This window comes from Lepidochelys kempii, chromosome 26 (assembly GCF_965140285.1).
Source record: "Lepidochelys kempii isolate rLepKem1 chromosome 26, rLepKem1.hap1, whole genome shotgun sequence".
In the NCBI taxonomy this organism is placed as follows: domain Eukaryota; kingdom Metazoa; phylum Chordata; order Testudines; family Cheloniidae; genus Lepidochelys; species Lepidochelys kempii.
The window spans coordinates 5,549,134-5,575,672 of record NC_136405.1 but is presented as its reverse complement, the minus strand read 5'-3'; the positions used below and the strand labels follow the sequence as shown (position 1 = coordinate 5,575,672).

Here is a 26,539-nt window from a genome sequence, read left to right as displayed (position 1 = left end):
CGGGGCGGGGCGGGGCGAGAGGCCTCCCGGCCCTGCGAGCGGGGAGACGGGGCGGCGCGGGGGGCGGGGCAGGCGCAAAACGGTGGGGGCTGGGGATCAGGGGGTGGGGATCAGGAGGGTATGGGGGAGCTGGGGGAGGGGTCGCGGGGTATGGGGGAGCAGGGGGCTATGGGGGAGCTTGGGAAAGGGGTCAGGAGGGCATGGAGGATCTGGGGGAGGGGTCGCTGGGTATGGGGCAGCTGGGGGAAGGGGTCAGGAGGGTATGGGGGAGCTGGGGGTGGGGTTGTGGGGTATGGGGGAGCAGGGGGCTATGGGGGAGCTTGGGAAAGGGGTCAGGAGGGCATGGAGGATCTGGGGGAGGGGCAGCTGGGGGAGGGGTTGTGGGAGCAGGGGGCTATGGGGGAGCTTGGGGAAGGGGTCAGGAGGGCATGGAGGATCTGGGGGTAGGGCCAGGGGGGTAGGGGGTGGGGATCAGGAAGGTATGGGGGAGGGGTCGCAGGGTATGGGGGAGCAGGGGGCTATGGGGAAGGGGTCCTGGGGTCTGGGGGAGCTGGGGGTCTGGCAAGTATAGGCGAACTGGGTGAGGGAGTCACAGGACAGGAGGGTATGGGGGAGTTGGGGGATGGAGTCAGGAGGACACAGGGTGACCCCCGCCACCCTTATTTTAAGATGTATTGAAAACGCATTAAAACTGATAAATACCATTTTAAATATTCAGGTTTCAGAGTAGCAGCCGTGTTAGTCTGTATCTGCAAAAAGAACAGGAGTACTTGCAGCACCTTAGAGACTAACAAATTTTATTAGAGCATAAGCGTTCATAATAATAAATAACAAATAAATTTGTTAGTCTCTAAGGAGCCACAAGTCCTCCTGTTTTTTAAACATTCAGTGGCTGCTTGTGCCAATTGCATTGTATGCTGGAGGGCAGCAGAACTGTGCCCTTGAGGGAAAAATCCACTGCTATGCTATGGGAAGTGGTGTTCCCCTAAAACGTCCTTTAAAGTAAAGCGCTCTCTCGTTTTCCATGTGGTTTCCCCTTATTTCCATCCAGCAGTGGATGTCTTATTTTTAAACTTAAAGAGATGGTGGGGTGGAGTAGGAGAACTGGGGATCCAGCCCTTTCATGCACCAGCTTTTTTCACCTCACCTGGGTTTTAATCTCACCCTGGGTCAGAACCAAAATGTCTGTTGAACCTCAGCCATGTTCCTAATCAATATTTCCCTATCACAAAATCACTGCACAAACCAGACTAAAGGAAACCCCCTCCAAGTATCGTCCATTTTACAAGATAAAAGGTGGGGTTTGAAACATTTATTTGACATGATAATTTGTTAAAAACAACCCAAAACCCCAGCAAAAAACAAATCTAACCCTCACATCTTTCTGAATTAACAAGTTACACAAAATGTCAATTTAACATTTCCTCTCCCCCAGTCCCCCCAGTTTCCATTTGGTAAAAGCATGTTTTTAAAAAACTCAAGAACACAAAAAAAATATATTTCTACAATTACAAAACAAAATCCAATGCAAACAGTTGCTTTTAAACAAATAACAGTTCTCCTGCAGGGTTTGCAGCCCAAACATTGGAAATCAACAAATGGAAATCAACAAAGTCTGTTTTGCTTTAGATTACAGTCAGGTTCTTATAACCTGATCCTGTAAATTACTGATTTTGCATGAGCAAGCCCTTGTGAAACCCACTGGGCACTGTGTGGTATGAGTTCTTCTTTGTGCTCCACTGAGGATGGGAATCTCTTATAGCCCAGCAGGAGTGACTCCGGCTTTTAGCTCTGGAGGTGTCTGTTTCCATCCCAGGTGTGTTGGGGTGGCTGTCACACTGGGCCAACTGCAGCCTTGTTGACTTCAATATGGCTCTGGGCAGACCCAGGGGAAGGCAACTTTGATTGCAGATCAGAACCAGACAATGAAAGTGACGTGAAATTGATTTCCGTTGTCCAAGTCTTAGCCAAAGAACATAAATAATGATATGTTCTCTATATTTTGAAAAATTCTTTTCATCACCTAAGGTGTTATTTGTAACACAAGGCACTCCTTTATTCACAACAGATTACCTTGAAGCTGACTGAGTCCCTATAAAGATAAATACAATCAATGCTCCTGTGTTTCCACTATTCTCAATGCAGTTACTCTCATGCCACTTGCTGTAATGAAAGTTGTGTCCATGCCTCAGTCTTAAATATTCACTCGGCATCTGAGATTTCAGGCTTGGGAGAGAGTTACTAACCAGACTTTGCCCTTGCTCTGTTGCTGACTGCAGCAGATCTTGGACTGCTTTATGAAGGTGGGTCAGTGTCATTAGGTCTGTTTGACAGAGGGAGAAGCTGAGGGACACAGAGGGGAAGAGACTTTCCCAATGTTGTGGAGTGGCAGAGCTGAGGACAAAACCCAGCCGTCTTGACTCCCTGCCCTGTGCTCGATCCACTAAACCACAGTTGGCACTTACTGTTGTTCCACAGGGTATTAGCTCAATGGACACTGATGTTTCAAAAAGAAGTGAATTGCCTGTCTCTAAATGGCTATATGATTGTCTCCTCTTAGTAAAACCTGTGATCACCACAGACCACTTTAAAAGCAGCTGCCACACTTCTCAGTCCCCACTCATGTTCCCTTTCAGTCCCAACATGCGGGCTTCCAAGAACAGCTGGCCAGAGGAGGCACTTCAGGGTAGCATGCATACCTCCTGGCAGCCTCCTCCTCCCCTCTAGACTCCTGGGTGTATGGCCAGTGTACCCAGTTAGAAGCACTCTTCTTCTGATTTCAGACATGCCCAGCTGCACAATGCATGTAATGTAATCAAAGAGCTGCATCATTCCATCCCTGCACCGTAAAATGTCTGTGTCTATCTGGAAACCAAAAGTAGGGCTGTTATCTCTATGGAGAAAGGTGTTTGCTAGAAAGAGGAGTGGAGGAGATCCATGAAAGACTTCAAAGGACTCAAGAAACCTGGCTAGGTAGCCCAGAGTATTCTGTTTGCATCTCCACTTTCTTTAGGGTCTAACAGCATGGGTGGACTCCAGCGTTGAAGGTGTTGTTCACGTTTGCTCTCATCCTTTCATCCCATGTGTCAGGAGCCATTCAAGAGAACTGTCTTCTGAAGCACCAGCCTATGCAATTTGAAGCTGCAGAAAGGTTCTGTAAATGCAGACAAAGAAGCCATCTTGGCTCCACTCTGTCACATCAACTGCAAGGAGGAGAGTGCTGGTGACTAATGAGGTCGCAAGCCACTGCGGAATTGCTCCCTGGAAAATGGTACCAGATGGATATACTGCTGTGAAGAGTCCCGACCCAGTAACGCTGGGGTGAGCCCACCCTCACCCAGCCCGGTCTCCTTTCCCCCATTTCAGTGCCACTGCAGACAACCTATAAAAATCCAGTCAGTTTAAAAAATAAAAAAAAGTTACTGTAACACTGATAACTACGGTAAAAAAAAAGGAGAGATTCAGAGTTTATTCTGCATGATCCACATGCAGCATGCATGTATAGACGCATGGTCTGATATGTATATGTACAGTGCAATGTCTCCTGCCTTTGGGAACGCTCAGCGGGTAGAAGGGGCCAATTACATGGCAGACTTCATCTCCCATTCCTGAAAGAGACGGATGGAGAAAGGACAATTATTCCCATTTCCTGAGGGGGGCGGGGAGAGCGTGCTAGGTGAGCCAGGCCTTTCCCCCACCCCCAGCACGACTCTCCCTAGCAGAGGGGATGCTCCTCAGTACCTTTCTCTTCTGCAGAACCTTCCCCTTTTCAATGATGACCACGGAAGGCGCTCGCCTCAGGCCACTCTTGGTGGAAGTGGTGCGTTTCAGCAGAGGTGTTAGGAAGGAACCCTGCACACAAGAGAGGAGAGAAGAGGGGTGGGTGTAGGAGCCCCCTTTTGCCCTTCTTTCCAACCTGTCCGGGGGGTTAGCTGTGAACAGGGACTCTAGGGCAGTGATTCTCAACCTGTGGCCCATCAGCACAGAGCTACAGCCCATGTGACATCCTCAGGGCCATATAGGTAGTATTGGATGCGGCCCACAATGGTAAATAGGTTGAGAACCACTGCTCTGGGGCCATTCCAGCTCAGTCTGTGGTCCGACCTCTCCCCCTGTCTAGGGGGCCCCACACATGCCATAGCAGCTCCCCTCCATATGGAATCACTTCCCCACTTTGTCTAAAGGCAAGAAAGAAGGACCTAAGGTAGACCTGACTTTCTCAAGGAACAGGAGAGAAGCAGCAGAATGAGGAGAGGGAAAGAGGGAGAAGAGATGATGCTGGGAAAGGGATGGGAGAAGAGAAAGGCAGGAAGCCCTAGGAGAGCCCCTGATCATTTCTAGCCCCCAACTGTTCTGTCTCATGGCTGCCCCGTGTCTGACTCTCACCCATCCTGCTCCATCCTCCCTTACCTCGGAGCCTGCTGAGCTGGTGGCGGTGGCTATGTGGCCCTTCAGAGACTTGCCGATGGCTAGCAGGTTCATCTCCGAGCCGGCCTTCAGCCTGGTTTTCATCCGGCATGCTCTTTCCAGCTGCCCTACCTTCTCCTCCAGCTTGGGGAAGGCCCTCTTACCTGCAAGAAGGTGGATCGTGGAGCCATGTGAACCCACACGGGAAGCTGAAGGCCCAGTCCCGCCACCCTGACTCACTCTGGGTTACAGCTATGCCCCGAGAGTCGCAGGACACCCATGGCTCAACATTCCCAGCCCTCTCCTGCACTGGGTAAGTCTTGCCAACCCCTGGCACAGGGGCAGGGGGTCAGCAACCTGCCTGAGGCTGTGCAGCGATCATACCAATTAAGAAATCCAAGCTGTCTGGGGCACCCTTCCTCTCAGGCTGCGTCAGCGTCCGCTGGGACTGGAAAAAATCCCGGCTCCTCAGCTCCGGGGCCACCTCTACCCACTGCTCGTTCAGAGACTTGCCCGGGCCGGTTGGAGGAGCAGCTGGAAGAGCATGGGAGAGAAAGGGGTCAATGGCTGTGAGACCGTGAGCACTCAGAAATGGATTCCCCGCCCGGGCATGCTGAACCAGCCTACAGCCAGAGCCGACTAGTGCTGGGTCGGTGCCTCTTATCGCGATGGGGCCGCGCTCAGCTGCTGTCGGACATAGAGTCTGCCCCCTGGTACAGCCAGGTCCCTGCCGTCACTCACCTGTCTCCTCCGGAGCTCTGCTCCGGGGGTTGCTGAAGGCACTGTCGGGAAGGGGACATGGGAGTCTCTGCATCTGGTCTTGGGCAGCTCTGTCCAAGGTCCGCTGCTGCAAAGAGAAGCCAGTGAGGAGCCTGTGGACGAACTGGCCAGATGCGCCAGCCCAGATCCCCATGGGGGCAGCTCAGCCCATGGAGTTTCGCCAAGCTCCGCCCGTCAAGGGGCTGGCCCACTTGCTAGAAATGCCTACAGATGCCGGACTACGTGGAGGTTACCAGCTGGTGCAGTATATCCGCGTTGGAGTAGACTGGGCTGGAGTGCATTGCCGGCGGGAGCTGCCCAAAGGGGTCGTCCATGTAGGTGTTGGGGGTTGGGAATCTCCGCAGCAGCAGGCCCCTGCAGGCAGAGCAGAGAGGAAGCCCTGTGACTCTGGGCACCCATCAGTGGTGGCGATTTTCCATGCTTAGCACCTGGGGCCCGTGAGCGCTTTGAACCAGACGCAGCAGGTCTGATGAGTGCTGCCTGGCTGCCCTATGCGTCTGAGCAGTAACACCAGGGGTCCAGACACAACACGGGTTGTCCCCAACATGGCTAGCACATGCTTCAGTCATGCACTAGTTCTGTAACTGGGTCCCCATGGCAGTGCCAGATGCAGTAGCCGCCAGGATCCTGTGCCCTGGGGCTCTGTCCCAGGAAAGGCACCCATGGGCAGCCAGGTCCCCTGCCTTAGCAGAGGGGGAAGGAGAATGGAAAGAAGGCTGAGGGAGGGACAAAGCTGGGACAACCTAAAGATAGGGAATAGCGGGAGCTGCTCTGAAGAGGCACTGTGTCTCGGGGGTGCTGTGGGACGGAGGGGCCAGGTCCTCCTTACCCCACAGGCGCGGAGCTGGGGGCATCTCCAAGGACTGAGGTTTCATACACAGCGGCTGGTTCCACTCCCTTCTCCACCTGCAGGATCTTCAGCCAGACGTCCCTCTCTTCATCCGAGTGGGTCTGCACCAGAGAAGGGGACAGGGCTCAGTCATCGGCTCTGGGCCAGAACCATTAGGGAGGGCCAGGGAGATGCCCTCCTCTGGGGAATGGCATTGGCTCGGCAGCCAGAAGGGCAGGAAAGGGACCAGGCAGAGCAGAGGGTGGGGGAAACAGGCTGGTTCCTTGCTGCGTCTCTCCATGCACAGCCCTATCGGCGCGGAGTGCGGCTCCTATGTCTGTGTGACCACAGCACCATCTGGAGCTCCAGGAAGGGAGGGCAGATCCTGTTCCTACCATCCGCGGGACGCTGCCAGTGAGGGCTGCCCCCCTACCACCAGACTAATGGTCTCTCTGCTACAGCTTGGCTGCAGGCCACGCCAGCACCATACGGGTTAGCACAGATGCACCACGCACCTGCAGGACGGCGACCTCTCTGCCTTGCTGGCTGATGTGGATGCGATGGCGTTGGCCGGCGTCAGCCCCCGGGGTCACATTGCTGCCCGCCAGCGGCACAGCGTACTCAGGGCTCTCAGTGCAGCTGGGGTCTCTGAACATCCGCAGGGCGCCCTGCTCCACCCTGCACCACAGCTTCTGCCACTGGCTTTGCAGCAGCACGTCCAGGAAACCTGCAGAGTGCCCCCAAGGCCTCTCATTATGAGACGCGCCCCCGCTGCCGGCTCCGCCACTGGGGAGAGGGCTCGGCACCCACCCACCCAGCACAAACTGCAGCTGATGCCTCCGGGCACTGTGGGAAAGGAGTTCAGGGAAGTCTGGGGTGAGAGCACAGGCTCTGCGTGCAGTTACCCCACTGCTCCGCCAATGCACCCAGCACCCCGGCTCTTCCACGCCTGGGTCACCTCCCCACCACCACTGCTCGCCAATGCACCCAGCACCCCGGCTGTTCCAGCCCTGGGTCCCACAGACAGGATGGCTGGAGTAACTGATGCTGCACAGAGTGGTCAGGCTGGGCAATACTCACCTCCTTTCCTTGGCTCTCCAGCTGGGATGCAGCCGGCTGCAGCGGGGCTGACCGGGGAGTTCTCCTCATCTGAATCAGAGCCAAACTGGGAACCTCTCACCTAAGAGAGACACGGGTGCTGCAGACAATGATCACTGAGGCGAGGGGAGTGGATAAGCAGAGGGAATTTCAGGCTGAACATCAGAGATTTCCCCATGGGCAGACCCAGGAGATGGGGGGCAGCTCCCCAGGGAGGAGAAAGCCCCATCACATGGGACCATTCAAAAGGCACAACAGCCCACAAGGAACAACCCTGTGCTGTCCGGTCTCACAAGGGCATCTCCCTCCCTCGAATTTCATGGGTAAGGCTGTGCCCTCAGGCACGCCCCCCAACCTGCGGGCACGTCCCAGGGCAGAGTCCCTCCTCAGGGTTCACAACATTTCTGTGGGTAGCAGCAAGCTGGGCCTGTTGTAGAAGGAGCTGCTCAGGACAGTATGGGATATCAGGGATTAGGAGTCAGGGCTTCTTGTTCTAGTCTCGCCTCCCAGTTATCGCACTGGAGACTGTCAGGATTCCTGGGTTCTATTCCCTTCTCTGCCACTGACTCACCGTGTGACCTTGGTTAAGTACTCCCCTGTGCCTCAGTTTCCCTGCTGGAACACAGGGACAACGATGCTAACTTGGGTAGGGAGAGGGGTGTGAGAGCACCCAAGATCCCAGGTAGCAGGGGCTAGAGATGGCTAAGGAACCTACTCACCTGCCGTGAGTTCCCACCCTGCTCTGAGCTGGGCAGTGCCGGGGAGCTGTGGGCAGAAGGCCTGCTGAGAGGAGAGCTGCTCACTTCCTCAATCACCTACAAGAAAGCGACAGCGTTACAGGCACGGACGGGGCAGCTGGGGGTCCCGGTCCCCCAGGCACAGTGGGAGCCCAGCCCCCTCGAGAGCAGAGTCATTTCCAAGGCAGGGCATGCGCTGCTGGGAGGGTCAGAGCCCCCACGGCGCTTGCAAACCGCTCTCTCCTGCAAACTCCTTGTCGAACCCTGTGTGGGGACGTACTGCAGCTTGGCAAGAAGGGGAACTGACTCGCCCCACAGCTCTGAGAGGTTTGCGGAAACAATTGTCAGCACCCAGCTTGGCCTGCAGGGGGAGCCAGGCCATAACTTATCTGCCAAGCCGCAGCTGACGGGACGGTGCCCGTCCCCGCCCGCAGAGGGGGGCGGGCAGCCCGGGGCCCTGACGGGACGGTGCCCGTCCCCGCCCGCAGAGGGGGGCGGGCAGCCCGGGGCCCTGATGGGACGGTGCCCGTCCCCGCCCGCAGAGGGGGGTGGGCAGCCCGGGGCCCTGACGGGACGGTGCCCGTCCCCGCCCGCAGAGGGGGGCGGGCAGCCCGGGGCCCTGACGGGACGGTGCCCGTCCCCGCCCGCAGAGGGGGGCGGGCAGCCCGGGGCCCTGACGGGACGGTGCCCGTCCCCGCCCGCAGAGGGGGGTGGGCAGCCCGGGGCCCTGATGGGACCGTGCCCGTCCCCGCCCGCAGAGGGGGGCGGGCAGCCCGGGGCCCTGACGGGACGGTGCCCGTCCCCGCCCGCAGAGGGGGGCGGGCAGCCCGGGGGCCTGACGGGACGGTGCCCGTCCCCGCCCGCAGAGGGGGGCGGGCAGCCCGGGGCCCTGACGGGACGGTGCCCGTCCCCGCCCGCAGAGGGGGGTGGGCAGCCCGGGGCCCTGACGGGACGGTGCCCGTCCCCGCCCGCAGAGGGGGGCGGGCAGCGCGGGGCCCTGACGGGATGGTGCCCGTCCCCGCCCGCAGAGGGGGGCGGGCAGCGCGGGGCCCTGACGGGATGGTGCCCGTCCCCGCCCGCAGAGGGGGGCGGGCAGCCCGGGGCCCTGATGGGACGGTGCCCGTCCCCGCCCGCAGAGGGGGGCGGGCAGCCCGGGGCCCTGATGGGACGGTGCCCGTCCCCGCCCGCAGAGGGGGGTGGGCAGCGCAGACTCACCCAACACGTAGTCTCAGCCATACAGGAGCTGTTCCCCCGCCCCACAGTCCCCTCAGGGGCTCCCAGGCGGTGGCAGAGGCCACTCTTCGCCCTCCCCATTCCCATGGCCCCCCTCCATGCACAGCTCTGCCAGGGTGTAACACCTCCAAACCTTCCTCCAGTCCTCAGCCTGCTGGCGGCTCTGGAAGCCCATCACCAGCGTCTCTGCCGCCGCCCCCGTGATCTTCAGCACGTGCTGCATCTTCTTGCTGCGCTTGGCCTTGTAGGCAACGCGGCAGCCGTGCAGGTCCAGCTCCAGCACTGGCTGCAGGTCCTTGGCACACTTGTAGCACTGTGGCAGCACAGGGCAAAGGGCATGGCTCAGCCAGGGGGCTGGGGGGAGCGCAAGGGTCCGAGACTGGGGCTTGGAACTGGAACTCGCCACCCTGACCCTCCCCGTTGTGGGGCTGGAGTTCGGGATATAGGAGAGGGGGTCTTCAGGGTTAGGGATGGGGGGTCAGGGTCTGCACGGTTGTGGGTTTAGGGCCCAGGCTTGGCAGGATGGGGGTTAGGGGTTCGGGATGTGGGAGGAGGGGGGTTTAGGGTCTGCAGGTCTGTGGGTTTAGGGGTTCAGGGTTGGGGGTTTGGGGGTTCAGGATTGGGGTTTGGGGGGTCAGCGTGCAGGGTCTGCAGGTTAGGGGGCTGGCAGGTTCAGGGCACCGAATGCACTTCAGTTCACCTACCCTTTTACCCTGCAGCTCTTCCCTGGTCCCACCTCCACGTCCCTGCACTCTTCACCCCTCGGGCGCCTGTTGCCAACCCCCTCACTCCCCACACTATCCTGCACACACCCCAGCCCACGCGGTCTCCACAGTAGGGGCCAGGCCGTGCCTGGGGAAGCCATCTCCACCTGCAAGTGCTCCCGCCCCTCTCCGCCCCACCCAACGCTCACCAGCAGGGCATGTTCCCGGACGATGAAGAGCTGCTTGGCCCACTGCCCGAGCCAGCGTTTCCTCCAGAGGAAGCCACAGAGCTGGGCCTCGGGGCGAGCGGGAGTCTCGGCAGTGCCAGCGGCGGGCGGCCACTGGATGTAGTGCGCGCGGTCCTTCACGCAGTCCTCGTCCTCGCCGTATGACTCGTAGTGGCTGCTGTCCGTGTCCCCGCCGCCCGCTGCCCAGAGTGGAAGGGTGGCGCTGAGCAAGCGCCTGGCAAGAGTGGAGCTGCCTGTCGGCAAGGGGCTGCCCCACCAGTGCCAGGAGCTTCAGGGCTTGAACTGGGACGCGCGCCATGCCGCAGGTGTTGGGAGCCAGGCAGGGAGCCGAGCGGGGCTGGGAGAACCTCACAGTCAATGCCCACGTGGCCTTAGATGGAAGAGGTGGCACTGCGTGCCACAAGCATGGAGGGTGCCTCAAAAGGGAAGCGGCCAGAGACATGCAAAGTGCGGCAGGGGTGCCCCGTGCAAGAGAGGCGAAGCAGGCATGGCACAGTTGTTGGAAGGGGGGGCCACCTGAAGGCCCCAGGTGCATACAGTGCAGCTGATGGGCCTTGGGCGACAAGTGTGCCATGTGCGACAGGCATGGCGCAGACATGTGAGGGGCAGCTGGGGTTCACACGCTGCAGCGGATATGTCCTGCCAGCTGCTCCCACCTCCCGCGGGTTTCGGAGAGGAAGGGGCTGGTTACCTGGGCTCATATGTCCCTCGGGGCTGATGGGCTCTGCCTCCTCGTAGGAGTCCTCAGCTGGCAGGCTAGGGAGGTGGGGCAGGACGCCCAATGGGTTTGTCTAGAAACAGCAGGGAGAACTCAGCCTGACAGAGCCAAGGGAGGCAGTATCAGGGCACGGGGTGTCAGTGGGACTCTGCCTGCCAGCCCCCTAGGGGTTCAGGAGAGGTTTCAAGAGCTGTGCCCTCCCTTTGCATACTGAAGGGCGGGCTCAAAATACCCCCTTCCCTGGGCAGTTGCTCAATCTCCACCTTGGGAGCTCCCTCTCTCCCTGTTCCAGGCTGATGTGGGCTTGGAGCAAGCATGGATTCCCCCCCCCCAGCATTCAATCGCCCTGCTCCATGCCAGCACGTCTGCCGACTCGGAGCCCTGCATCTGGACAGGACTGAGATGAAAGAGCCTTTGATGCCCGTGGCTCGGATTTCTGCTTCCTTCACAACTTAACTGCCCCTAAAGTGGCCTCTATGGTTAATCAGCCTCCGCTGCCTTCATGCTGTTTAGCTACCAAATTAACTGCTTCTGAAATCTGTCAGCGGCATCTCGCGCTCTGGCACGGGACACCGCTCTTGTTCCTGCCAATCGCATCCTGGGGGGTGGTCCTCTCCCCCCTGCCACGGCTCCTGTTACCTCATCTGGAGCCCACATTTGCCTGCTTCCATCCACATCCAGAAGAGCAGCAGAACTCCGTTGGAGCTGCATGTCCGCTCAGAGCATGGGGAAATGCCGGCTTGTCAACCAATTCCCCGACCACGCAAGCAAGTCAACGTCCTGCTGCTTGCAACGGAGGGCGCAGCACTGTATGGGAATGCACCAGGTCTGTGCTGCATGCAACGCACCCTTGGCCGCACGCAGCAGCCAGCTTCCCCTGCTGCATCAAATGAAATGTGCCTCTCTTCACGAAATACGGTGCGTCCCGTGCAGCATGTGATGAAAGACGCCCCTGCTGCATGCCGTGCAACGTACCATTCTCCACAAGAATTACACTTTGGCTCTGTGGCATGCAATGCAACACCTGCTGTTGGATGTAATGCAACGCATTCTCTTGCGCATGCAACAGACAGTGCGGCGCTTCATGGAATAGGTGTCCCTCCCCTGCAGCACAACGCGCTCACTTCTGCTACTTCATACCGTGTGTCTCTTGCTCTAGGCCGTACAACAGACCCAATACTGCCGGCACCACAACACATCCCCGTATGCAAGAAAATGCGCCCATGAGGTCCTGCCATGGCCAGTGCTGCGTGTGGCTGTTCCTTAGGCACTGGACACCTGAGCGGGTGGGAGTGGAGCCCTCTGCACATCTCTCTCTAGAAACTCCCAGTTTGTGCTGCAGACGCCCCTGTTCCTTTCCGGTTCCCCAGTGATCTCATGGCCAAACCATCTGCTCTTGTTTGCAAAGGGGCCTGACAGCCCAGCAGCCGGGAAGCCCAGCTCCCGCTGCCACAGGCTGGGAGCCAAAGCAGGCCCTTCCCTAGGCCTCAGGCCGGGGCTGTGGGGTACGGAGGCCTCACTATGACCCCTGTATCCTGAGCTGCACAAGGGATGGCAAGGGGCCCAAGGGGCAGCTGGGAGGAAAGGGGCCAAAGAGAAAGAAAAAGACAGACCCCTGCCCCATCTCCTTCATGCAGGGACCTTCCCCTACTCTCTGACACAGCCCCCTGAGCCCTTTCCAACCCCAGCCCCCGACCCGTGGCCCTGATGCTGCCTCTAGTCACCCTCCCTCAGCCCATTTCCCCCACACTCAGCCAGTCGCCCCAATCCCCAGCCACTGCCCCACATTCAGCCCCTAGAGACTCTAGGCTGGATTCTGAGCTCGGCTACACCATCAGCCTGGAATCCAAGAGCAGCAGGAGCAGAATCCAGCTGCTCTCATCTGTATCAAGAGGGTGCAATCACAAACCATGCCCCTGCTTGCAGCCAGCAGTCATAGGGGCAAACGGGGTGGGGGGGGTCACATGTGCCTCCCCACAGCCCCTGTTTCTGCCCGTTTGGATTCCCCACCAGACACGCACGCATCCCAGACCCTGCTGGACATGCAGAGCTGGCAGGCTGCATGGGAACATTCCTCCCCACGCTCCCTGCTCCCTCTTTCTGCACTGAGCAAGCAGCAGGGCCATAGCCCAGGGACATGTAGTGTTGCCTGGAAACTGTGTCAGGTCTCCCTCTCCCACGCCCTGTCACAGCAACGGCCAGGGGCTGGGATGCTCCCGTGCCTGGGGCTGGCCTAGGAGCGGGCACAGCAAGGCATCCACAGTGTGACAGGCTCTGCCGCTGCCCCATGAAGTTAGCAAAGCGCTCACCCACCGACTCCCACTCTGGGCCTCAGGGGTAACAGAGATCTCTGTCTCCCTCTCGTTGCTTCCTGACCTGGAGTGATCCAGACTTACCCCGCCTGGAGAGCACTGGCCATTGGCAGCGGGTGAGTCACACTCTCCCCTTCCCATCGGGTCTGGAGACGATGTTGCTGCCGAGAAAGGTAACGATTAAAATCATTTCAACCAGCCACTGGCGCCAGCTGCAGCCGGGAGCCCCCGCTCGGATGCCGCGGGATGCTGAGTGTGCTGCAGCTGCTCTGCTCAGCCCTGCTCCAAACCTTCTAGGCCCAAGAGTAGGCCGAAGATCCTCGAGAGAGTGCCAGACCCGGTGTCTGGAGATAGAGAAGCCTGATCCAGCTCTGTGGGAGCCGATGCAAGCTGGATCCGGCCCCAGAGCTCTTGAGATCGTTCAGTCTGCATCACTAATAGAGCCCGGTTTGCAAACGTGGACCCCTAAGCTGGGCACCCAAATCCCGCAGCCTGGCAGCTGAGTGGGCCTGGCCACTAGCTGAGTACCCACAATGGCAGCTTGGGCCCACGCTCAATGCAGTTGCTGTCGTGGAGCACAGAGCTCCAGGCTCTCTATAGCAACGGTAGCACTGAGACTCCCCTCAGAGGGGGTAGACGTCCCCGCAGGCTGGCTTCAGCACTTTGCAGCCGGCTGAGCCACCGGGCTACAGTGTTAGCACCTTCTAAGCCAAAGCGGAGAGTCCCGGTCACCATCCCATAGGCTGATGTTTCAAACATGCCCAGTGCCTCTGGGTGCCCAGCTTTGGGTGCCTGCATGTGTCTCAAACGAGGGCAACTGAAATCACTGGCCACTTTTGCATATTTGGCAGAAAATTTGAACCCGTTACTGGCCTTGAGCCACACGGCCTGATTCTGATCTCACACATAGGGTGCTCATGCCTGCACTGCAGTCCCTCTGGCTCCACAGCTGTGTCACTGAGAGCAGGGGCTGGCCTGACATATATAATTAGGAAACCCCCCACTTCATGCGACTCCTCTCGCATCCCCCCGATGGTACCGACTCCACTGCTCACCTTGGCGCGGGCTCAGGTCAGCTGGCGTTTGGAAGGTGCTGCTCCCAGAGGAGGGCGAGATGCAGCGCATGATCATGTACTCTGTGTCCTCTGCTGTGGGGAAAGAGGCGGATCAGGATCACAGGAGGTGATGGGACTAACACCACAAACAAGTGGGGGATAAAAGCTCTGAGATCAGGCTGCTGCTCTGGATGGGGTCGGATGACTGGGCAGGCAGGTGCTGGGGGATCCCAGACAATCCCGAATGAACCTCAAATTCTAGGGACTTGAACGGGCATTGGTCTGGAGACTGAGTCCAGCAATGGCTTGTTCACGATGCATCATTCTCCTTTGCCGAAAGCAGCTCCAGTCCGGGAGCTGGAGCGAACAGTTTGCGGACACCCCAACAGCGGCTCATGTAAACCTGCTGGGCAAACCCATAGGAATAACAGGGATGCTGGAAGAAGGTCGGGGTCAGGCATAGATAAGAAAAAGGGCTAAATTGAACCAGCTCTGGGCAGGCCCAAGGGAACAATCTCATTGGTAAGCAAAGTTACAGAGAGTGACAAACTGGATAAGCAAAGATCCAGAGAGCTGGACTATGCTGAGCACCAAAGAAGTCATTTGACTGGCTGGCCCAGTTTCCAGGGAGCATGCAGAGCCTGTGGGAATGGACAGGGCTGCAAGAACAAATCGGATCTGCTACAGAAAGGTTCCCTCTTGTGGAGTTATTAGGATACAGCCGCCCCCATGGGTTATTAGCACAACATCACCTGTCTCTGGATACCTATGCCCCAGCAGCAGGATACATACATGGAGGGCTCTGGAACCTGGAAAGTAGCTCAGCGATGGATTTCTTCTTGGCCTGAGCAATGTAGCTGAGGTTCTCCCGGTCCAGGATCAGCAGGAAGGACTCTAGGTCCAAAAGGAGCTTGTCTAGATCTGCAGGCAACACAGAAGGAACAGGGCAGTTACTAGGGGAACACCATTCCATCTCATCGCCCCCACTGGGGGATCCCAATAGAGCAGCCCCCTGGGAATGTCTTAGAGCCACCCAGCCAAGCGTATGGAGCGCTGGGTGTCCAGGGCAGGTCAACACATGGTGGGCGAGGCCCAGGGACGGAGTTTCCAAGATTGGGGCAAGCGTCTTTCAACCTCAACAAGGAGCAGAAAAAAATATCCCTTTGCCGTCCCCTGCTCTCTCTATCCTGGCTGGCCCAGAACTGGCTCCTTGCGCCCACGGGCCATCTGGGGACGAACAGACTCATTGCTCCCATCTCCTGCACCTGACCCCAGCTTGCAGCACAATCCTGCCATTCAGAGGAGGACACAAGAGGTACCCAGAGCTGCTAGGGAAGGGGGGAGGGTGACCGAAGGGGGCGACAAGGAGAGAATAAGCAGCAGTGGGAGACTGAAGGCCCTTTATGTCCGCACTAAAAGAGCAGGCTTGTTTGGGGGACTGGGCTTCCAGGTTCTTTGAGAGGAGAGATGAATATGGGGTTTGACTGGCAGAAGGGTGAGTTTAACTCGGTGTTTCCTGCCAGAGAGCGATTGAATCATAGGCTCCCCAGTGCCTTGGGGAGGGTGGTGGCAGCGTGCGGGATGGAACCGGAGCGCCCCCTTGGGGAAGGCTGGCCGGGGCATGTCAAAGATGCAGAGGCGGCTGGAAAGTTCTCCGGTGACATCTCTCCTTTCATTCCACTTCCCAGTCCTCCCTCGCCGGGCTAGCGATGCTGGGGAATGTCTCGGCATTGTCTCCTGGGCTGCTGCCTGAATGAGGCCTCTTTACCCCTCCCTCGCCCGTGACCCCCTCTGTCAGACAGCGGGGCAATTGTGCCCTGCCACCAACAAGCGCTCAGAAGCCTCCGTTCCTTCACTGACATCCTACGCACCGAAAGGGAGGGAGGGGAGAAGGGGAAGGAGGGGGCGTTAATGTTGCACCAAACAGCACAGCTGATGAAGGCTGGTGTGTTCCCAGTGCAATGCAGAGCATTTGCCCGCCGCCCCCTCGCATGGCTTGGAAAGAGGAATAAAAGCCCCCAATCAGCCCAGAACAAAGGCAAAGGCCAGGGAGAGCCTGCCTGTCCTGCGCCACGGCTAAGTGCTGTGGGGCCAGCCAGCAGCGTCCTGGGTTACAGGCCTGCATTCACTTCCCATCCCTGGCTCCCTCCCCGTCAGCCTCTGGGGATAATGAATATTGGCATTTCCAAGGCACCTGGCACCACAAGAGGGATTCTGAATGGATCATTGCCCCCCATACTATGAGGGGGAACTGAGGCACAAAGCATGGTAGTGACTTGCTCATTGCCAGACAGCAAGTAAGTGACAGAGCTGGGAATGGAGCCTATGCTCCCTGTCCTAGCCACTTGACAACACCCCCCACACTGAGCACAGAATGAACCCAGGAGTCCTGCCTCCCAAGCCCATGACCTCCAGACTATCTTTCCTCCCCAGAGACCCTCCTTCCTCCCTCTACAGGCTTAGCCCAAGACGTTCACATTTGGTGGCCTACAGATTGACACCGAAAGAAGCAGCCTGGTTTGCAGAGGGACTGAGCACCTGCAGCTGACACTGACGTGCGCAGAATTTGTGAGCACTCAGCACTCCTGAAAAATCTAGAACTTCGGGGGTTCCAATCACACAGGACCTAGATGCAAACCACCCCTTGCGTTGGGTTTGCTAATCCCTGCCTGGCTTTGCCCTGTGTCCAGAAGCAATCCCTTGTTCCAGACAGCCTGGCACTGGGATGGCAAACCCAGAAAGGAGCTGTGGGTTTGACCCAAAGCCTTGGAATCTGTCCCTTGCCCGGTGATGGCTCAGTGGATTCCTACACCTCGGCAAAGCCATGTTCGAATCCCGGCTCGGGTCACAAGCACAGCGAGTTGGGCGAGCCTGGTCCCCAGCAGGGGTTCGGCACTCTCACCACAGCCATTTAAGAGATGCAAAGCATTACCTGGCCCATAAATGGTAGGATGGTGGAAGGGGCCCTCCAGATTGTAGCCCCAAACAGCTGTGTCTGCTCTATGTCCCAGTAGCAAATTCTTGCACTCAAGGAACATATGGTGGAGGAGGGGCTTCTTCCCCCTTCCCCAGTCAGTTTACAACCCCACCATCCCGATCAGCATTCCCAGGAATGACACAGAGCAGAGGGCTCAGCATGGGGAGACACGCAGGAGACACCCAGGTCACAGCTTGCCCACCGCCTGAACTCTGCTGCAGAGGCCTGACATCGCCAGCAGATCCCCAGAGCTGGCCCTTTCCCACCGCGCTGCCCCTGCTCCACTTCTCGCCCAGCCAAATTTCCTCCCAGGGTGGAGACCTGGGTGGTGCTGCCAGCTTTCCCCATGTTCCCTTCCTACCCCCAGCAGCTCCCCCTTGCCCACAGAGAGGGGGCAACACAGACTCCCTCCGTTCTGCTTCCCCATTGCCAGGCTGCTCCTCACCCGTCCTGCCAGGCTGCTCTTCCCCCCTCTCCGCCATGCATCTGGAAATGTTTTGCGTCTCCCTTCTCGGCTCCACTCCCCGCTCCCAGCTGTGATAAAATGTTGCAGGCCCCGCTGATGAAACCCACTGATTCTTGGCCCGGGGCCCGGGCGGCCTTTTCCTCGTCCCCCCAGCACCGATGTTCCCTCATTGGTTCCCCCGAACGCAAAGCTGCAATTTGCTGCCTGGAACAGTTGCAATGTTAGGAATGCTCCGGCAAGCCCATTCTGCCCAGCCATGGCAAGCCTGCCCTAAAGGACCCACCCCATGTCCCCTCAACCTCCCACCCTGACCCTACCCAAAGAGGGCATCCTCCACACATACCCCGGGAACCTCCCTGCCCCCCCAGGGGGGTGGGACAGGGCTGAGATCAAGCCCATTTTGACTCGATTCCTTGGAACCCCCCTCGCGGAGGTGACTAGCCACAAGAAAGCCCACGGGCTCTGCTCCCCATGGCGGTGACAGTGCCCTCTGCTCTCTCGACACCTCCCCACCGTAGGGAACTGCCGCATCGTGGGGCCTGTGGGGAGGGCAGTGCAGGCAGAGCTGTTCTAACCCCAGCTTGGTGTCTCCAGGCCCAGCGGGAGCGGGGGCAGGGTTGAAGATGGCTCCCCATGGCATTTCCCTGATGAGTCTCTGAACACATCACGGTCAACAGCTCCCCCAGATTTTCCACCCCCTGACTGGCATTCCCACAACCATGAGTGGGGCCCCACCCTGGGGGGGGAGGGGGCAACGAGACCCTGCCAGGACCCTGTGGGGTAAGGCAGAGGGGCCCCACAAGGTTCCTGGTATGTAAGTATGCAGGGGCAGCTCCATCTGTCTTCCCCAGGTCCTTACACAGATAGTCATTTATCTGATTAATGAGGAAACATATGTCCCAGGCAAACAGCACAGGACCCCCAGAACACAAAACAACATTCCCCCAGGGCACCCCTCCCCGGTACATTGCACCCCCAGACACACCATGCCCCCCCCCCGGGCACACAGCCCAATGTACCTCTTTCTGCACACACAAGTTCCCAACGCACACACCTGTTCTCTCAGTGCATCTCCCAAAACACACAACCCAGCCCTCCTCCCAGCACACACACACCCAGCTCAAACACAGCTCACTCCTACCCCTCAGCACCTCCACCACACCCCCTCTGTAAAGCACACAGCCCAGCCTTCCCCCAGCAGCACCGAACTGCCAGCCCAACGGGCCTGCATCCCCCTCTCCCGATCAGAGTGCAGCTGGCAGGGGCTGTGAGGGAAGGCCTGGAACCCAGGTGGACGCTCAGGGCGCTCACCCGCCCTGGGGCACGTGCTCAGTCCCTCTGTTTGCCCCTTGCTCCTCTACACATTTGAACACGGACAGGCTCCTCATGGGTCTATGGGCTCGGTCCTGGGAGGTCATGCACGGGAGCCAGTCACAAGGGTTAGTGAGAGGAGAGATTGCATCACATTCCTCCTTTGCCCTGGCTTGGCACAGTGGGGGGAAGGTTCTGATCAGCTGCAAGTCTATCCGATGTAAGCGGCCTGCCCCGCTGCCTGGGACAAGGCTACGGATGAAGCACCATCCTTACCCTCCAGCTGGGGACGGTCAGGTCGGCGGCTTCTCGAGTCATATTGACAGACCCATGTTGTTTCCCAATGACACTCCCGTTCCACCTCCGTTCTAGCACGCCAGCACCTTTCCATCCACGGACACGTCACTCTCTCCTCCGTCCTCCTCACCTACTTGGCTAGGGAATAACTCACCTCTCTTAGACCCCAGTCTGGCCACCCACCCTGGCGGGACAGCGCCAACATACACTCAGCGCCTCCTTTCACCACAGTGGACGGACACAGTTCATCCCAGCAGGAAACAGGGAAGGACTGTTCCCCATGGGACGTTCTTTGGCCAGTCCAAATGGGGCTCCCACCACTTCCTTTGGGGGCTACTCTACAGCCTTGCAGCGTGCCCCTGCACTGCAGCTGGAAGTGTGGTTCCCAGCTTGGGTAGACATGCAGGGCAGTAGCCGTGAGCTAGTGCACTACAAACAGCCGTGTGGCCATGGCAGCCCGGGCAGTGGGATTGGCTAGATGCCCTAATACCTACCTACAATCTCTCATGGGACTGGACTTTGGTGGCCAGCTCTTGCCACTGCAGCTACACGGCTTCTTCTAGTGCGTGGGCTCAATCAACGCTGGCACATGCCCGGGTATGCAAGCTGGAAAAGGACACCTCCGGCTACAGTGTGGAGGTACCCAGAGATCTTGCTCTTAGGCAATGTCTCCTGCTCTTTCCTTTGCCCTTTTCCAGTTTCAGCGGCTTTAACATTCTCCAGCAGCAGATCGGGTTGCAGTGTTGGGTGGGGAGCTGCCACTGCCCCCAAACATTTCCATGGGGGCAGCTAAACAAACATGAATGTGCCCAGCCCTGCCCTGATGCACTCACACTTCAGCTAGCAGCTGGAGCTATATTGGTTAGGATGTAATGCATAATCCAGCCAGTGGGAACTCCGAACCCAGTGGTTTGACACAGGGGCCATGATCAGTGAACACAGAGTGCACCATCAGACCCATGGCAAGTCGTGTGGTCAATAAGTGGCACGAGGAAATGTCCTGGCTTCTTCACAGGATGGTCAAGCAGAGGAGAGGGTTGGGAAAGGCCGTGTGTTGCAAGAATGTTGGAAAGACTGATACGGAGCTGCCAAGCGTGCAGAAGCAAGACAGCCCCCGTTCCCCTCTCACCTCCCCAGTCCTGGCTCATAAAACAGAAGGGTTTACTGTGCTTTTTTCCCACCCCCACCCTGTAGTTCTGAAGGCTGCAGACCTGCTGTCCTACGTTCCCCCGGGGCAAGAAAAGCCGAGGTCATATTTCATCATGGGATTCCAGTTTCAGATTTGGCCATGCCAGTCAAGAACATAGAACTGTGTATCTGTCCCTCCCCCATTGCCCCTTCCCACCACCCGCTCCCTAATCCACAGATTAGACCACAAATCCGTTTGAGCTAGAATCCTTCCTCGCTGCTGAACCAGCCCCTCCATCTAGCTTGATAGTCTCACCTCCCTGCCCGGCCCATCTAGCTCAGTATCCCCATCTCTCTGCTACTTCTGATCAGACCAGTGGGTCCAGCCTGGTCCCCACAGCTCTCTGCTGTCCCGGGTCAGACCAATAGACCCACCAAGCCCTGGTCTCTGCAGATCAGTCCAGTGGGCCCATCTAGTCCCACGACCCACCTCTTGCAGAGGCCAATAGCTGATGTTTCAGAAGAAAGTGAAATCCTCCCAGCACCCCGCGCCATACGGACCAGTCATGCGGTGTGACTCCTCAGGAAGGCCTGGCTGCATCCAGGAGAGAGAGCAAATGTTGATCTGCCTTGTAAACGGCTGGGGATACAGCAGAGTGGTAGACGGCCCAGGTCCTTGGAGAGGCATCAGGGCGGTTTTAGGGGGAGCAAGCACCTGGCTGAGGGGAACCTGGTTCTCAGCACTGCAAGGAATCCTGTGCTGGCAGAGGTGGGGATTCCAGCTCCCTGCCTGTCCTTTGCACAAACTCACTGGCAGGGTGGGAGGAGAACGACCAGTGAGCGGCTCAGAGACTGGGAGAAAAGGAAGAGGAGAGCGAAACAGCGGTGACATGTCAAGGGAGGGTGGGTGGGCGGATGTGGGAAATGGAACAGAGGAAGAGAGAGAGGTGGGCAGTCAGCCAGCGCAGGGTCTGCTGGGCTCCCCCATGGGGCGCTGAGTGATGCATGATTCCCCGTATCCGGCCCACTCTCTATGCAGCTTGGGCTCACTTCTCTTTGTATATCATCCTCCCATTTGGCGTCACCCCCTTGCATTCCCAGAGCCCCAGGGTCCTACCTGGGCCCCATCTGCAGCTTAAAGGAGCGAAACACTCTGACACTGCTCAGCAATCCTGCAGCCTGGGTCAGTCTGGGGTTCAACAGGAGCTTGGCCACATCCATCCTGTTCCCAGCTGCTGCTCCCATGCCTTCCTCCCAGCCTGCCTGACCCCTGGATCCTCCCCAGACATGCTGAAGAGCCCATGCTTCGGTCCCTGCACTATCAGTGGTCAATGCATGCACTTGCCACAGGGGATGCTGCAGAGCAGGGCAGGACCCTGGGACAGAGAGCGAGCTGCTCAGAGGAGAGGGAGGGACTTGGGACATGGGCGCAAGGGCAGGCAGGGAGCATGTGCAAACTGTCATTGCCTGGAGGATAGAAAACATCTGGGAGGGAGATGGGTTTAGCAAAGCAGGAGGAGATCCAAACATCTGGACTTCCCTAGAAACAGGGCAAGGGGGTGGTAGGGAGGAAGGGGATAATGACTAATTCCCTGCACCTTGTCCAGGGGCAGCAGGGCACTGGGAAGGGGCGGGGGATTCTGGAAATCAAGGAGGCAGAACTCAGACGAGGGAGACATCCCAGTGCATAGCACAAGCAGAGCCAGCATGCTCCTCCAGCGCAGATCCAGGGAGCCCCCGGGAAGGGAAGGGAATCCAGCCCAGATCTGCCAGGCCAGGCAGGGGGCCCTGTGCACTCCCTGGTGCTCCCCTCTAGTCTCCCCACCTCCTCTCTCTCCCTCTCCTCACTTCCCTCTTTCCTCCCCCAACCCCCAGCAGAGTCTGAATTCCTCTGTGATGACATCCCCTTTGCCGAGCTTTCCACTCCCAGCACCGCTCCTCCTCCCCCACACCCCAGCCCTGGGGCCACATCTCCCCTCAACTCTCGCCTCGGGCCTGCTAGTGCCTTGTCCCCCACAACCCCAGCTCCCCAGCATCCCACACTTCGCCCGCTTGCACCCACAGCACCGAGCAAGAGGCCCAGCTCTGACAGGACCTGCCCTGCCTTGAACTCTCTCCCCCACAGCTCCCCCGATGTCAATGATGGTCTGTCACAAGCTCATTCAGGGGCTCACCCGCCGCCTGGCACCCAGCAAGCAACGCACTGCAGGAACATATGACGGGGGACTGGGGGAGGAAGCCACCCAACGTGTAAGGGATGAGTCAGAGCATTTAGCGCCCACAGGCCTGTGGGAAGCAGAGCTCCTGCTCTGTAATGTCAGCAACGGGAGAGCTTTGTGCACGCGTGCAGTGCATTTCACAGGGGTTTAGTATGACGGACTTGTTTGTGTGTGCACAAGAGCGTGTGTACGCCATGCTTTGTCGCACAGGTATGCGTGCACAAAGGTGTGCGTGCACCCATGTGTATGGAACTCACCCGCTTTGTCACATGTGCTTGCGTGTGCACGGGTGGCTGTCTAAATGACAGGGTTGGCACGCGTAGGCACGTGGCTGTGTCTGCATGCCTCCAAGCGTGTGTGCCTGCAGACGTGTGCTCACGCCTGCGTGTCAGCATGCCTGCTCTGCTGTGCGCGTCGTTCCCTGGCGCTGCAGGCCTGGCTGCTGCAATCCAAGGGGTCTCCGACTCGCCCCTGACAACGCGCCATCCACAAACATCCCGGGCCAAGTAAATGCTACAGAGATTGAAAACAGGTGCCTCGGTTTCCATGGCGAGAAAGAGCCGTTGAAGGTAAACGCATCTGCCCCCATTCCCGTCTCCTCCCACAATAGCTGCCGCCTGCAGCAACGTGCCCTGTCCAGGTCCCCATGCCCCAATCCCATGTCTAGCAGGCCCCTTACTGGGACCGCAGGAGTGGCCACCCCCACCCAAAGAACAGGAACTGCTGTGGAGCTGGGGAAGTCTAGACGGTGCAGGGAAAGGCACATGGAAAATCCAGCTCCTTCACCAGCCCATTCCTGACACCTCGTTCCCCTGCTGCTGTCAGCGACGCCTGGGCCGCTGTCCAGTCAGACGCTCCAGGGGATGTGCGCTGAGCACCCCAGGGAAAGGGGTCAGGCCATAGACCCCGGTGTGCTGCCTGTGGCTTCCATCACTCAGCTCCAGAGTCCCCAGGGGACCGGCCCCACGCTCCTCCTTTTTAAAGTAGTGCAAAAGCCAGAGTCACCGGATTCAGCCAGCTGTTGGCTGAGGGACACAGTCTTCCTGCAATGTTAGCAGGAGAAGGAACGAAGCCCACTCATTTATGCAAAGGCTTTACTGTCATCTTGTCCTCGTCCCCCCACCACACACACACACTGATCGGTTCCTCTGTGTGTCACCATCTCAGACTGGGAATTCCCCAGAGCAGACACTGGTTTTATATTGCATGTTTGTGGAGCACCCAGCACACTGGGGCCTGATCCTTGACTGAGACCTCTATTATTATTTACCTGACAGTACCACCCAGAGGCCTCTAGTGAAATCAAGGCCCCACCCTGCTAAGCACATAGTAAGAGACAGCCCCTGCTCTAAAGAGCTCACAGTCTACGACGGACAATGGGTGGGAGGGGAAACAGAGGCACAGAGAGAGGAAGTGACTTGCCCAAGATCATCCAGCAGATTACTGGCAGAGTCAGAGATAGAATCCAGGAGTCCTGGCTCCCAGTCTGATGCCCCATCTGCTTGACCGCACGGCCAAATAATAACAGCCTGAGTTTCAGAGGGAGACAAAACTTGGCTAAGCCGGGATGGGTTGGGGCTGGCTTTCAGGTGAGCCCCAAGGGGCTAGCTTTAACAAGTGTAAAATCAGCATGCTAAACACTTGCTAAAAGTGTGCACTATTGCAAGGAAACACACAAACACCCTGCATGCAACACATCTCAGCATCCCAGCTCCGTATGCAGGGCTCTCTCTAAGCCAGATCCCACCATGGGCACATGGGTATATCAGAGCCTCTTGGGACCGAGCCAGCACAGTCAAGGCAACCTTTGGAGAGCCCAGAGATGTCGGGATGCAGCGATCCCTCATTTGCAGTGCATTCCCAGCAATAGCAGGGTGGTGGAGAAAAGGTGAAGGAAGACTGGGATGTGTCTGAGATGCCAGTGTTTTAAAGCCATTCAGTGGCTAGTGCTTGATCTCGATACCTTTTCCCCAGGTCACCTTTAGGGACTGGGAAAGCTGCCAGAAATTCAGATGCAAGGCTCAGAGCTGGGTGCACAAAGCAGACAGAACCACCCGCAGCAGGGGCCTCTGTCAGTCCAGATCAGCCGGGATCGGGATGTGACTCCCACCCCCCAACCCCGGATAAAGTCTCCTCCTGCACTATCACCCCCAATGCAGGAGAGGCAAGGGAGGGGGAAATGACCACTTCTGCAGGGATCTCATCTCACCCCCAGCATCCCACTCTGCCACCCAGCGCTGCTGTGGGGAGCTCGGCACCTGCATGTGAGATCCTGAGGCCCTCTGTATCCCCCCCCATTCCCAGGGAAATCGTTTCCCTCCAATCCCAGGTTCTCCTAATTTGATCTCTGCTTCCTGAGCCATCTCAGCGGCTCAGGGCCTGGACTCCAGATTTCTGAGCGGTGCTGGCCAACTGCAAGATGACTCATATACCACGAAGGGATAAGGGTGGACGACGGCAGAGAAGACATGGCAGTTCCTGGAATTCCCTCTCGGTGTTCCCCAGCAGCAGAGAGAAGGGCTCTTCCGGGCACGGGTCACAGCCCTCACCCGTGGAGAGCCCCGGCTTCCCAACCAAATACCCCACAGCAGAGAACCGCCCAGGAAGGCTTCCCGCTGAGCCCCCGCTGCAAGGCACCGGCGGCACGTTCGCACGGCTCCATGGCTGTCAACGCCTGGCTCCTTCGGGCAACGCGCACCCCGGCGCATGGGGAAGGGACCCGCCGCCCACCCCGGCAGCGGGCACGTGCCAGCCGTGGGGCTGGAGCAAGCTCGAGGGGTGCTGACAGCCACGGAACCAAACCCTGGATAGGAGGGGAACCACTTCAAGCCCGGGGGGGGGTGTGGCAGCCCCCACCCCCAGCACCCCTCGCTCCGGCACCGATGGGCGCCCAGCGAGCACAGGCCGCGGTGCTGAGTTCAAATCGCACCCCCTGGCACCCTGCACGCCGCCCCCCTCCACCGTCAGCCCCGGGCCCCCAGCCCCCGGGGGGCTGGCCAGGGGAGCGGTACCTTTCTGCTTCTCCATGGCGCTGGCTGCAGGGGGGGCGCCGCTGGGGCAGGCTCCGACGCTGGCCGCTCACATCGCGCCGGAGCCGGGGGAAGCCGGGCGCACAGGAGCGGCGGAGCCCCGGCCCCAGCGCAGCCCATGCCGGGAGGGGAGGGGGCTGAGCTCACGTCCCGGGGCCCGGGATTCCAGGGCCGGCGCCGGCGCCAGCAGCAGCCGCCGCCTGTGCGGACTGCCCGGAGCAGCGCTGCCACCTGCAGGGCGCGGCGGCCGGCTGCAGGCGCGGGCTGCGGTTGGGGTCCGAGCCCCCCAGCGGCGGCCCCCACGCACCTAAGCCCTCGGGACCCGGGTCCTAGGAGGCGCTTGGCGGGGCGGGTCTCTGAGCCAGGGTCCCACTGGGACGCGTGGGCCAGCCCCGTTGTTTTGCAGTGTGGACGCGGCTGGCGCAGTCCCGAGTCAGGCTGTGGAATGCGGACGGGGGTTAGCCTGGGCCTGGGAAAACCCAGTCCAAAAGGAGTGGTGTCAAAATGTAGGGGCAGTGGGAATGGGTCCGGGGTCCTTTTTCTGGCTCTGCCGTTGACTTGCTCCGTGATCCTGGGCAAGTCAACTTCCCCGGCCTGTGCCTGTGCCCCGGAAATGGTGGTACTCACAGGGATCCCCGCTGGGTTTCACAGCTTGTGCAGGACCACCTGCCCGGCTACTTTTAACCCCCTAGTCACATGGTGCAAGCCCCACCAGCTTGAGTCAGTTGACCCCAGGCTCTGAGAGTGTCTGCCATGGGTTTTGTGCAGTGCAGACGTCCCCTGCATGTGTGTGAGAGAGAGGAGGGGGAACAAGTTGTGAGACTTAACTTGCTAACGGCTGGGAAGTGCATCCAAATGGGAAACACTGAAAATGGCAAGGGATCAGTATTAAAAACTGAAAAGGAGTACTTGTGACACCTTAGAGACTAACCAATTTATTTGAGCATAAGCTTTCTTGAGCTACAGCTCACTTCATCCGACGCATACTGTG

The 26,539-nt window shown here is 58.7% G+C and overlaps 1 protein-coding gene across 2 annotated transcripts; it reads right to left on the bottom strand.

Moving 5' to 3' along the window:
* Positions 1-1,251: 1,251 nt before the first annotated feature.
* Positions 1,252-26,477, bottom strand: LOC140903578 (actin filament-associated protein 1-like 2). Of its 2 annotated transcripts, XM_073325085.2 has the most exons (17): positions 25,531-26,477; positions 14,914-15,042; positions 14,122-14,214; positions 13,151-13,227; positions 10,728-10,827; positions 9,998-10,215; positions 9,218-9,397; positions 7,834-7,929; positions 7,097-7,196; positions 6,532-6,743; positions 6,017-6,138; positions 5,421-5,541; positions 5,149-5,254; positions 4,792-4,941; positions 4,411-4,571; positions 3,742-3,852; positions 1,252-3,608 (listed from the first exon to the last, which is right to left on the bottom strand). In XM_073325085.2, the coding sequence occupies exons 1-17, from the start codon at positions 25,544-25,546 to the stop codon at positions 3,582-3,584; spliced, it is 2,019 nt and encodes a 672-aa protein (XP_073181186.2). In that variant the 5' UTR covers positions 25,547-26,477; the 3' UTR covers positions 1,252-3,581. The 2 variants fall into 2 exon arrangements, with proteins under 2 accessions (XP_073181186.2, XP_073181188.2); XM_073325087.2 differs by lacking the exon at positions 25,531-26,477 and having other exon boundaries at positions 14,122-14,211; positions 14,914-14,991.
* Between the last annotated feature and the right edge of the window lie 62 nt (positions 26,478-26,539).